Source organism: Tenrec ecaudatus, chromosome 6, assembly GCF_050624435.1.
Source record: "Tenrec ecaudatus isolate mTenEca1 chromosome 6, mTenEca1.hap1, whole genome shotgun sequence".
NCBI lineage: Eukaryota > Metazoa > Chordata > Mammalia > Afrosoricida > Tenrecidae > Tenrec > Tenrec ecaudatus.
Window position 1 is genome coordinate 107,891,910 of NC_134535.1, and position 12,356 is coordinate 107,904,265.

The window sequence follows — 12,356 nt, forward strand, 5'->3', positions numbered from 1 at the left end:
AATGTATTTAAAGTCTTATCATTCATGTTTATCAATCTTGATTTGGTGAAGAAACTATGTTTATATGTTTTTTAAACCCCCCTATTCTCTTACTTGATGAGATTAATCTACTCACAATGTTAAGTATTACTTAGCAAACAAGTGTCCTTTGCCTGGTCTTTCTGAGCAATTTGCATGCACTCTGTGATTTGCTCATCACATCAATTCTTATGGAAACAGTTGTATGGATCCCACAATTTTCACTCTAAGAAATTGAGATCTGAGAAGTAGATTGGGGGTTGCATAGCTCAGAGCAGAGAGTGGAATTCAGGCCTGCATCTGTCCGCTTTTCATGTTCTTAACTATTCCACTGGAGGTAGAATGCATGGTCTTGAAAGAGCTTGATTGTCTGAAGAGACAGCAAAGTAGGCTTCTGAAACGAATTGAGGCAAAATTGAGAGTCACGCCTCTGTATGAGAGAGCTTCAAGAAGTTCATGGATATTTTGAATTGTAAAATAAAAATAAACTTTATTTTCCAACATAAGCATCAAGTGCAAGACACTTCTAAAAGTGATGCTCCCGACCATTATTAGTCATGTCACTGAAGTCTGTTTTACACTCTTCACTGAAGAAGAAATGGTGCCCCTTTAAACATTTTTTGTAAATTAAGAAACCAAAAGAAGTCAGAAGGAGCCAAATCGAGTAGGTGCCTAATGATTTCCCAAGTAAACCCTCACAAAATTGCCCTTGATTGATGAGAGGAATGAATGGTTTTCTTGGAGAAATGCTCACTGATGAAGGTTTCCCCGGTGCCTCTGTGCTAAGACTTCCCCCTCAGGACAAGCCGATGCCAGTGTTCTTCGGCTCCCCAGCAAATCCTCAAGAAAAGCACCCCAGCCCAACCCAGCCTGTCCCCCAAGAAAAGGCATCTGTCAAGGCCTTTGTTCTTAACTGTCCCCCTTTTGTTTTTCCTGGAGTACCTCTGCTTCTTGGTAACTGTTGCATTTGTTGTGTTCGGTCTTCAAGGTTACACTGGTAAAGCCTTAGTTTCATCTCCTGCTTTTTTTTTCAGTCATTCAAAGACGTTTTTCTAGACCTTGATCTTGCTTGTTTAAAACACAAATCTCTATTCTTGCCAGCAGCTCTTCAGGGATGCTGACATTTTGGCACTCCCCAGGCAGATGGTTTGCCACTGTGGAGTCCCTCTGCAACGTTGCCTAGCCCCTTCCGTGCCCATTTCCCCATAATCTTTTTGACAAACATCAATGACTTTGCTATGTTCCCATCTAAAGATTCACCATAAATTTTATACTTGCCCTTTTCAAATTGATGTCTTATCCTTCTTGGTGTCTCAAACTGGAACTTGTTTAAACAACTAGTGTCAGTTTATTACTATGTAAAAAGTAAATTGAAAATGGTGCCTAGTGTTTTCCTAAAACACATTAAAAGACTCCTTCTACGTAGTATGCAAAGCCCCCTAGTGGTGTGGTGGGTTACCCATCGAACTGCTAACAGAAAGGTGAGCAGGGCAAGCCCTCCAGCTGCACCACAAGAAAAATATGACGTTGTCTGGGAGCCTTGGGAGTCCAAAGGAGGTTTCTCTCTGTCCCATATGATCGCTGTGAGTCCAAGTTGCAGGGGTGACTAAGTTTTAGAGTTCATATATACGTTGCATTAGTTGACATGGGGTAGGTTCTGGCTCACAGATAATCTGAGGTACAACAGATGAATCTTTGCCTGGCCTGTACCATTACTATGAGCTGTGATACACATCTGAGCCCATTGTTGTGGGCTCAAACCCATCTCAGGTTTGGTTTTGCTCATTTTTGCAGACCTTCTGCTATACCAAACACGATGTCTCTCTCTAGTGATTTGTCTTTCGGTGACTAAACCATCCACCAGTCTCACTAGCCTTGCCTTTATATAGAACATTCTGGTTGTGTATTTTCTAAACAGATTTTTTGTCTTCTGATGGCCCATGCTATATTTGGTGTACTTCACCATAGCGTAATTCCAATGTATCCGTTTTCTTTTGCTTTCTATTTTTATGGCCCAACATTTGCAAGCATATGGGGTGGGTGAGGACCACAACTGAAGTCAGACTCATCCTAGCTACTAGAACTTTAAAGAGGTCTTTTGGAAGCAGATTTTCCTAGTGCCCCATGCCACTTAGTTTCTAGATGGATTTTCTATGAGCACTGATTACTGACCCAAGTAGAATGAAGCCTTTGACAACCCAGTTTTTCATGACATTGTTTATTTTTACAGACATGAAGATTTTCATTTTTGTTACTTTCAGGTCTAATTCCATACAAGGATATAATATTTCGCCTTCGTTAGCAAGTGCCTCAAGGCATTTGGAGCAAACAAGGTTGTGTATCTGTATAGGTTGTTATTGAGTCTCTCTCCAATTTTAGAAACTATATGTATGTTTGCATGTATAAACACATAGATATATAGCCATAGGAGCATCAGGCAGACACAACATCGTCAATGGATAGAGCTTGTCTTAAATGTATGTGATTCCTTTGCAGAAGTCATTATCTAGGAGAAGAGAGGAAATAAAAATACAGTATTTTAGGTCTGGGGAGGATTGAACTAATCCTCAGCACATTAGTTTAGATAAGAAGCAAGCTATTCTGCAAGCCTAAATGCACAGTTGGCCTGTTCACCTACCACAGTGAGTGACCTCTTTCAGCTTCAGCCCTTTAGTTATTGTAGTACCGCTCAGTTTGTGTCTATGATTTAGAACAACATAACTGTTTTTCACAGATGCAGTTGTCCTATTATATCTTATATTTAATTTTAGATATTAGTCTAATCTGCATTGTAGAAGGAAAACATCAGTAGATATTATTATTAAGATGTCCACATATAAATATATAATAAGTAAGTTATATGGGTCAGAAGACCTTTATTAATTCTGGTGACCTTCTGGTCCCCACTGGATTCCTTGCTCCTTCGTTCCCCAAATACCAGTCAATGGTTCTGTGAAATGTAGACCTGCGTCTTGTGCAAACACCTAGTTATAAAATCACATCATCCAGAGTTCATTGAATTTTTGGAAAGTGAAAATTTACCTCAGTGTAATTTGTTACCCATGATTTTACTTCAAGAGACTATAACAGCTTTATTTTAACATTCAGTATTACTTAACTATCTTGTTTTTAAATCAGTCAGCATGCAAATCTGATTTTGTAGAAAGGTTGAATGACAAGTTACAACTCTTGTTGTTTTCAATTATCCACCCTAACATTTGACAAGGATTAAAATTTTCCATAGAAAAATGAAACTAAAAGATAACAGAATTTTTCCATAAAATCTTGAAGCCCCATGCATAAACTCTTGGTGGTGCTGTGGGTTAGATATAGTACCAGTTTGGTCCCATAAAGATTGAAAGTCTCAGAAACTTGGTATAGGCTTGCTATACATTAGAATCAGCCCAACAGCAGTGAGTAGTATTATAACCAGTATTAAACTCAGTTAGCAACTTCTTTAAAACTACTGACATTTATGGCAAATATTAAATGGTCAGATTAAGATGCATCAGTGTTACATTGCTTATTTGTTTTATCTATGGAGACCTAAAGCCCCTGCACCACCGGGGCACTTTTCCCTCTGTACCCTACAGTACATTTAGAAACCATGCATACGTCATACAAAGTAAAATGCATTGGAGAGAGATAGGACCAAATCAAGTAAAATCAAGTGTGCTTCATGCAAATACTGTGGATATAGTGGCTACAAATACAGTGGAAATTGATAACCAGTCAAGAAGCATGCCTCCATTAAATATTACATTGCCCCCTTTCATAGGGAAAACCAGATAGGAAGAAATGGATTTGCGAGATTAGGGGGAAGTTGAGCTACCTGCTGACGGCCGTGCTCTGGTTGAATAAGTAGGCTTATGAAAATGTTTTTCATAGTTTCTATTTCTATGTTGAGTAATATGGGCGATAATGCCTTGTTCTCCTAGAAATATAAGTTTTTGTAAATGAGTCCTTCTCTTGAAAAAGTAATTTTCGTTGCGGGTTCGAGTCCCGCCAGAGTCACCAAAAAAAAAAAAGAAAAAGTAATTTTCTTCCCATTTACTCAGAAGCATCTTTAAGACAATTCATTTAGAAAAAATCCATATGGAAAGAGTAGAAAGTATGGATAGATTAAGATAAAGAAAGAACACATGGAAGTCATTCATTCCAAGAATGTGCTCTTTCTGAACTTTCTATTCAATAAATATTCCAACATATATTTATTCTTGAATTTCGAATAGTAGTTCTTACATTTTTTGGAAATTATGTATCTGCCCATAATGACATATACCCAAACTCCCATCACCTTTGATGAGTAACTAGTCCATTTATTTCATGAACTAATTGTCCATGAAATATGTAAATGCTACAGAATAATTCTATTAAAATGTAAATTAAATTTATAATAATCATATTGTTCATCTCTTCTTCCTGTACAGATGTTAAAATGCTCTATGTCATCTTTAATGAGTATGAAAGTCTCATGTTTAGCGTCTACTAAAATAGTAATGACATTGCTATCCTCTGGGGGCGTAGTGTTGATGTGTGAGACTCCTACCTGCACAGTCCACAGTTTCTAACCAGCAGCTGCTCTGCAGGAGTAAGAAAAGGCTTTCTACTCCAGTGAAGAGTTGCCTCCGGAACCGCAGGCTCAGGTCTGGCGAGCCTCCAGGGTGACTATGAGTGGGAGAGGGATCGACTCAATGGCGAAATTTGACTTTGGAGTTTGGGGAATAATAATCAGTGGAATCATTTTCAAAAATGAAGACGAAATATATAATACATTATTAAGTGGATAAGAAAGGGATCATACCTAGGGAGTTTGCTGAAACTTTTTTTTCTTTTTTTTCTCCTCTTTTCTTTCTTTACATTTTATTAGGGACTCATACAACTCTTATCACAATCCATACATATACATGCATCAATTGTATAAAGCACATCCATACATTCCCTGCCCCAATCATTCTCAAAGCATTTGCTCTCCACTTAAACCCTTTGCATCAGGTCCTCTTTTTTTTTCCCCCTCCCTCCCCTCTCCCCACTCCCTCATGTGCCCTTGGTAATTTATACATCGTTATTTTGTCATATCTTGCCCTATCCGGAGCCTCCCTTCCCCCGCTTCTCAGCCGTCCCTCTCCCAGGGAAGAGGTCACATGTGGATCCTTGTAATCAGTTCCCCCTTTCCAACCCACTCACCCTCCACTCTCCCAGCATCGCCCCTCACACCCTTGGTCCTGAAGGTATCATCCACCCTGGATTCCCTGTTTCTCCAGCCCTCATATGTACCAGTGTACAGCCTCTGCCCTATCCAGCCCTGAAAGGTAGAATTCTGATCATGGTAGTTGGAGGGAGGAAGCATCCAGGATCTGGGAGAAAGCTGTGTTCTTCATCGGTACTACCTCACACCCTCATTGACCCATCTCCTCTCCTGACGTGAGGGGATCTCCATTGGCCAACACTTGGACCTTGGGTCTCCACTCTGTACTTCCCCCTTCATTCAATATGGTCTATATACACATATATATATATACATATACACACATATATCTTTTTTTTTTTTGCATGATGCCTTTATACCTGGTCCCTTTGGCACCTCGTGATCGCACTGGCCGGTGTGATTCTTCCATGTGGGCTTTTTTTGCTTCTGAGCTAGATGGCCGCTTGTTCACCTTCAAGCCTTTAAGACCCCAGACACTATCTCTTTTGATAGCCGGGCACCATCAGCTTTCTTCACCACATTTTCTTATGCACCCATTTGTCTTCAGCGATCCTATCATGGAGGTGTGCAGTCAATGGTATGATTTTTTTGTTCTTTGATGCCTGATAACTGATCCCTTCGGGACCACTCAATCACACAGGCTGGTGTGTTCTTCCATGTGGACTTTGTTGCTTCTGAGCTAGATGGCTGCTTGTTTTTTTCAAGCCTTTAAGACCCCAGTCACTATCTCTTTTGATAGCCGGGCACCATCAGCTTTCTTCATCACATTTACTTGTTCACCCACTTTGACTCCAGCCGTTGTGTCCGGAGAGTGAGACATTTTTTAGTTGCATACTTGCATTCTACCGGGCAAATTGCACGATTTTCATTGGTTATTTTCACTGTAGCTTCATAAACAATCCAGGATGAGGACAGTTAAAGCTGCTTTTCTCATTCTAGAATACTGGATCCTTATAATAGACTTTATTTTTTAGTGTATTTGTAGACTTTCAGAAAATGATGCTGAAAGTACTGAGGTTTCTGTACCCTCCCTGCTCCACATGGTTTCTCCTGTTATTATTAGCATCTGCTATTCTTCTGGTTCAATGCTAATAACTGAGGGACCAATACTCATACAGGACTACTTAAAGTCATAGTTCACATTAGAGGCCATGAAGTGTGTTTGTTGTCCATTGAGTGGGTTTTGCTACACTCCTCAGGTCACAGGCCCACCATCATAGACAGTAGTTTCCGTGCATTGAGTGGGTTTTGCTACACGCCTCAGGTCACAGGCCCACCATCATAGACACGCCTCAGGTCACAGGGCCACCATCATAGACAGTAGTTTCCGTGCCTTCAAACCACACTGTGCTCTATGCCTTTGCTTTCATTACAGCTGCCAAAAGACTCGTCAGTTCTGATACTTTTAAATGTGAAAGTCTCAGTCATCATATTTGAATTAGCCTCTTAATCTTGATGTAAGCTAACATTTAGGAACTGAATCATCTTTTTGATTGACTGGAATAAAAATAGAATGCAATTGTTCCAACACACATACACACAAAAACTTCCATGACCAATGATGCAATTGTATAAATCTGATTGCTGGGTTGTTTTTTTTGTGTGTGTGTGCCAAGAATGTATACTACAATGAACTTGCATGATAAAGAAATGCCTATCCCAATGGAGATCCCCTCATAGAGGGGTTCAGGAGAGGAGATGGGTCAATGAAGGTGCGAGGTAGTACCGATGAAGAACACAGCTTTCCCCCAGATCCTGGATGCTTCCTCCCCGCAACTACCATGATCCGAATTCTACCTTGCAGGGCTGGATAGGGCAGAGGCTGTACACTGGTACATATGAGGGCTGGAGAAACAGGGAATCCAGGGTGGATGATACCTTCAGGACCAAGGGTGTGAGGGGCGATGCTGGGAGAGTGGAGGGTGAGTGGGTTGGAAAGGGGTAACTGATTACAAGGATCCACATGTGACCTCTTCCCTGGGAGAGGGACAGCAGAGAAGGGGGGGAGGGTAGACTCCGGATAGGGCAAGATATGACAAAATAACGATGTATAAATTACCAAGGGCACATGAGGGAGTGGGGAGAGGGGAGGGAGGGGAAAAAAAAAAGAGGACCTGATGCAAAGGGCTTAAGTGGAGAGCAAGTGCTTTGAGAATGATTGGGGCAGGGAATGTATGGATGTGCTTTATACAATTGATGTATGTATATGTATGGATTGTGATAAGAGTTGTATGAGCCCCTAATAAATTGTTTAAAAAAAGAAAAAAAAAGAAATGCCTATCATTTTTATTCATTATTTTCATTTCCTATTTTTATGTAGACATACTACTCTTAATATCTTTGTGGAAAGTGTGAACGACGTGTGTATGTGTTTTGATATGCACAGGATTCTGTCTTCAGTTTACATGATTTATTTAATAGACTCTCCTTATTGGGATCTCTAGCTTACCTTGATAAGTTATATCCTTTAAATTTTTTCTTTCAGAGAGATGGCAAGATAATTGAGAGAGCAATCTCACCATACTTCTCCATAAAAGCCCCTTTATTTCCCTCTAGAATTCACAGAATTTCTACTTTGCATAGTACAAATCTTCATGGACTTTTAAGCCAAATGGAAAAGAGGAACCCCGGTAGCAGTGGAGATTCCTGCACGATAGTAATTGCCTCCCTAGCTAGCCTTTTAAAGTTTGTGATGTGCTCATTTCAGTCTACACCGAATTTTGTCTTGGTACAATATCATGAAATTATCTTTATTAAAGTAAAACCTTGCTTTAAATTTACAATTCACTCGAGTGATTGGGATTTTTTTTATTGATTGCTTAGTAAGAATTATTGTGTGATAGCTAAGTGTAAGAGTATGTGCTTTAGACAGCTTATGTAAAACCCCAGTCCTCCAGATAATTCAGGTTTGTCTGTGTTTATGTGTCATGAAGTAAAGTGAACTTCTGGCAAACATCCAGCTAGTTTTTATCCATGTAGGTAAGCCGAACAGATAATGGTCCTCAAATGCCCTCCTTCCCGTCCTTCTCAATGCCTTTATTGTATTTCAATACAACAAACCTTCATGACAAAGAAACATGCTGCAGGTTCCAATTTTAACAAAGACAGAGAAACCAATTATATGGGACTTGTCCATCATGGATCGTAAGGAATCTATTGTTTGAACGAAGCTGTGTTCCCTTGTTTGTAGCGCACTATGTAAGCTTGAAAGAGGTCTCAACCACATAATACGATGTGTTTGCTTTGGCTAAGCATTCAGGGAAGAGTCAATGTGCATGGTTCTAGTTTGCTTTTAATCCCTAGACATGCTGACACTGAAATTCCCCATATATGGTATCTGTCATTTCTCCCCTGAGAAGTAAGTCATGAACGTTAGGTGACAGCTTCTTCTTTAAAAGACTTCAGAGAACTAAACAAAAGTACCTCGAGGGAAAATACCACATCTGAAGACAGGTACTTTCTGAGAGGTGCAGTCGTTTTATTACTGATGACTTAAAAAATCTCTCTCTCTTTCTCTTCTTCTGCCTTCTGTAGCAGTTATATGCTGCCCAGCTAGCTGCAATGCAGGTTTCTCCAGGAGGAAAGCTTCCAGGCATACCCCAAGGCAACCTTGGTGCTGCTGTCTCCCCTACCAGCATTCACACAGACAAGAGCACAAGCAGCCCACCACCCAAAAGCAAGGTACTCTTTCCAAGCAGATCCCCGTCTTACCATTGAGCTTTTTTCTTTTTCTTCGTATCATTTATTGGATATCGATCTGTGCCAGCAACGAATCCCTATCTGCCCAGGATTAAGAATCAGTTAGATGCAATAAGGAATACATATAAATGTATGAGCACACATTTTGTCATCTCTTTATTCAACAAGCATGCACTGAGAGTTATTGTGGGGACGTGCAGGGTAAAAAGATTAATCAGATGAATTTATCTTGTGCCCACTTATCTTAGAAGTAGATATTTAGAAAGTAGACATTTATTTTAAAAATAAACATACTATATGATACAAAATTGTACATTTTAGGAAAAATGAGCGATAAAGTGTTATGGAAATTATTGGGAGCAAGAGATGTCCTTCAGTGAGAGCTCCCGCTTAGATTTCATGAGAAAAGGGCGCCTGAAGTGGACAAGGATGAGTGGAATTAGAACACGTAGAAGATGCTTTATTTAACTCTTAGTGATCGTTATACGATGGCCAATGCTGGATAGAGCAGCCATCTAGTGGCACGGTCATGTCAAGATAAGGATATGAGAATATTGCCAGGGGTTGGGCCACTCAGAAATAGGTTTGTGTATGAAGCCAAGGAAACATGTCCTGCTAGACTATGGAACGGGATCAGCGAAGAGTCAGTCAATAGTTATCTCTTGGCTTAGATGGAGAGAAAAGCAGTAAAACTAATTTTAAATGGTTTTATGTGTTTGTTAAGAGCTTATTTAAATGGTGTCCTGTGGACGCCATTCTAAGCTTTCTATGAATAAAGTCACCTTAAAGTGACAGTCCCTACAGTCACTCAGGGAATTGACAGGGAAGCATAGTAGGGTTTCACAAAATTGGTGTCAACTTTCCAGCGTCTTGTCATTCCATGTTCCCAGAAATTTTTTGAAGCCTCCTCATATGTATTTCCTGACTATAGAATTTAGAATATGTAATCTATTTTCTGATTAATAAATACTTAGTAGCAAGCTGATTATATAGTTAAATTTCCACCAAAATAACAATACGATGTCTTCTGTTGAGATACTTAGAAATTTGTTTCTGCTGCCCCTGTTGAAATATCTAAACTGTAAGAGAATTAGCGTCATCACAGAAAGCTGGAAAAGATCTTTAAAAAAAGACGATTACAAGATAATGAAAAATAACACCCTAAGTTTGTTTTATTCTTCTCCAGGACTCTGGTATCTCTCCCATGTGTGTTTTGCTGTAACTTTATTACTGTGGAGGATGAATTGTGAAGGAGAAGAAAAGGAGTTAGTTAAGAAGAGTATGAAGTCTAGCTTCCCTCTCCCCAGAATGCCTAAGTAATTGTCCAGACTAGTAAGATAAATATGCATTTGGTTTTTAGCATAGCCTAGTTTAAGATTTGAGGAAGAAACAAAATCTATTCAATGACCTTATGGCAGATCCATGATTCACCAGCAATAAATAAAGACGCATAGGACAACAGCATCCTGTACACCCTACTGTGACGTCGGGACCCCTGCGGTGCTGTTGAATAAGCATTGGGCGATAACTGCAAGCCAGTGGTTCAAATCCACTCCAGGGCTTCTGCCTCAAGAAAGATTTCGGTTTCCACACTCTGAGGTGCAAGTCTACACAGTCCTTTAGGGTCACGCTGCGAGTCAGAATCCACTCAATGGCTGTGAGTTTTTGATAGGTTCTCTCTGTAGAGGATTTACTTGACTGTGACACTGTTTTGTTTGTTTATCTTTTATTGTGGCATCAGGAAGTGCAAATACACCATGTTGATGTTTTAAGATCTTGGATTTCAACTTTCTAGTGAACCTTGCTAGTTGTGTGTTTTCGTGTACATAAAGCCTGTTGATGTTGTGTTTTTTTTAACTTAGAGTAGCATGTAACTGAGAATTTGATAAAAATTGTAGCATTTGCTGAATATCTTGAACTTTTCAAATACAGATATTTTGGTATTTCTGCACTACAAGAACAGGTTAATTGAGTGAAATAAGGAGTTGGCGCAGTATTGTCAGAGGCACAAACAAAGCCTTGTGTTGAGTATTGTTCTATTATTCGTTGATGTAGCAATGTGATTTCATATCATATTTCATAGTGATGCTTATATTAAAACATTTTTATGGGTTTAGGGTATATAGTTCTCTTTTGGTGACTTTTTTTGTTTTAATGCTTTCTTACCAAATTACTTCTGCAAATAATTATGAAGGTTTTTCTCAATACCAGTCGACCTAACCCATCTATAGATCCAACCATTTGTTGGATCATTTCATCATCCACTCAAATACTTATGGAATGACTGCTACAGATATTCTTTCGTGGGTAACTGTTTCAGGTACAAAAACTGAGCACAATTGGATTTGCCAAGCTTAGGAAGCTGCTTTATGGGCTATGTTTCTCCGTGTTGATAGAGTCCTACAGAGTAATTCTTCAGTCATTAAAAATGGTGCCACATTATCTGACCTTACATACCTGCACTTACCCAAGGTCAGCAGCGAGAACCCAACAGCCACCCCTTGAGAACGGGATCAGAGCTCGCAGGCCAGGAGAACAAGCTGCAGGCTCAGAAACCCCGACGGGGTGTTCTCTGTCCCCCACGATCCCTGTGAGTCACACGTGACTCGGTGGCAATGGGTTTTGAGTAAAATATAGCTTGTTCTATAGATCTCATTGCATTCATTTTAAGTGATTTTGTAGTTTTATTTAATGTACCATTACCTTTTTTAATTAGCCCTTTGTGAATTTTATTATCATATAAAATTTAAGAAAACTTCCTCCACATTTCCAATGGATGCAAAAGGTGTAAATGGTTTGACCAAGGGGGGGGGTGGGAGAAACTTTTTTTAAAAAGTAGGAACAATGAGTTAGTAAAACTATGACCTTTCTTTGCTCCATATTTTCTCACACACAGTTTACAGCTACACTTACTGTCAGAAAACATTTCTTAAATGTGTTCTTGTTCTACTTCAGCAGTAAAATTTAGTGAATTAAATAGCCAGACAAATAAGCATTGCTGCTATCATTTCAATACAGAGAATTCCCCTAAAATATCCAGCCAACTGTCAATAAAGAGGCTCCATTGCATTACGTGAAGTTACTTTCCTAGAAGTGACACATAGGCACAGCATAATAAACATTTTGACTTCACACAGCTATTTCACCTGTGTCTGATGGCTACCATGTATTAGCATTTGTATGTTTGTAAACAATCAAGTGTTGGTGTCCTGAGGCTGTGTTCTCTATGTTTCACTTTGTGAATTGGTGTGTCTAGCTAACGATGAAATAGAAATATATTATTAAGGATCTTTGCTGGGGTCTCTATACCTATCTGATATGCACCAAATTAATGGCTTACGTGGAAAGTGCATTTGTTGTCCGCAACAATGGAATTGTGTATTACGTGCCAGCGAGGATGCCAGGATAATGATCTTACTGGCAACTGTCA

The 12,356-nt window shown here is 39.5% G+C and overlaps 1 protein-coding gene across 5 annotated transcripts in view; it reads left to right on the plus strand.

Moving 5' to 3' along the window:
• Positions 1 to 12,356, plus strand: part of SOX5 (SRY-box transcription factor 5) — a 1,186,854-nt gene that overhangs the window by 1,095,760 nt on the left and 78,738 nt on the right. For 3 of the 5 annotated variants that reach the window (XM_075551990.1, XM_075551991.1, XM_075551989.1), the window contains one exon: positions 8,762 to 8,908. The exons of the other annotated variants lie outside the window; for them this stretch is intronic. In XM_075551990.1, the coding sequence (XP_075408105.1) occupies positions 8,762 to 8,908 (147 nt within the window). The remainder of the gene's footprint in view (positions 1 to 8,761; positions 8,909 to 12,356) is intronic. 5 annotated transcript variants of the gene reach the window in all.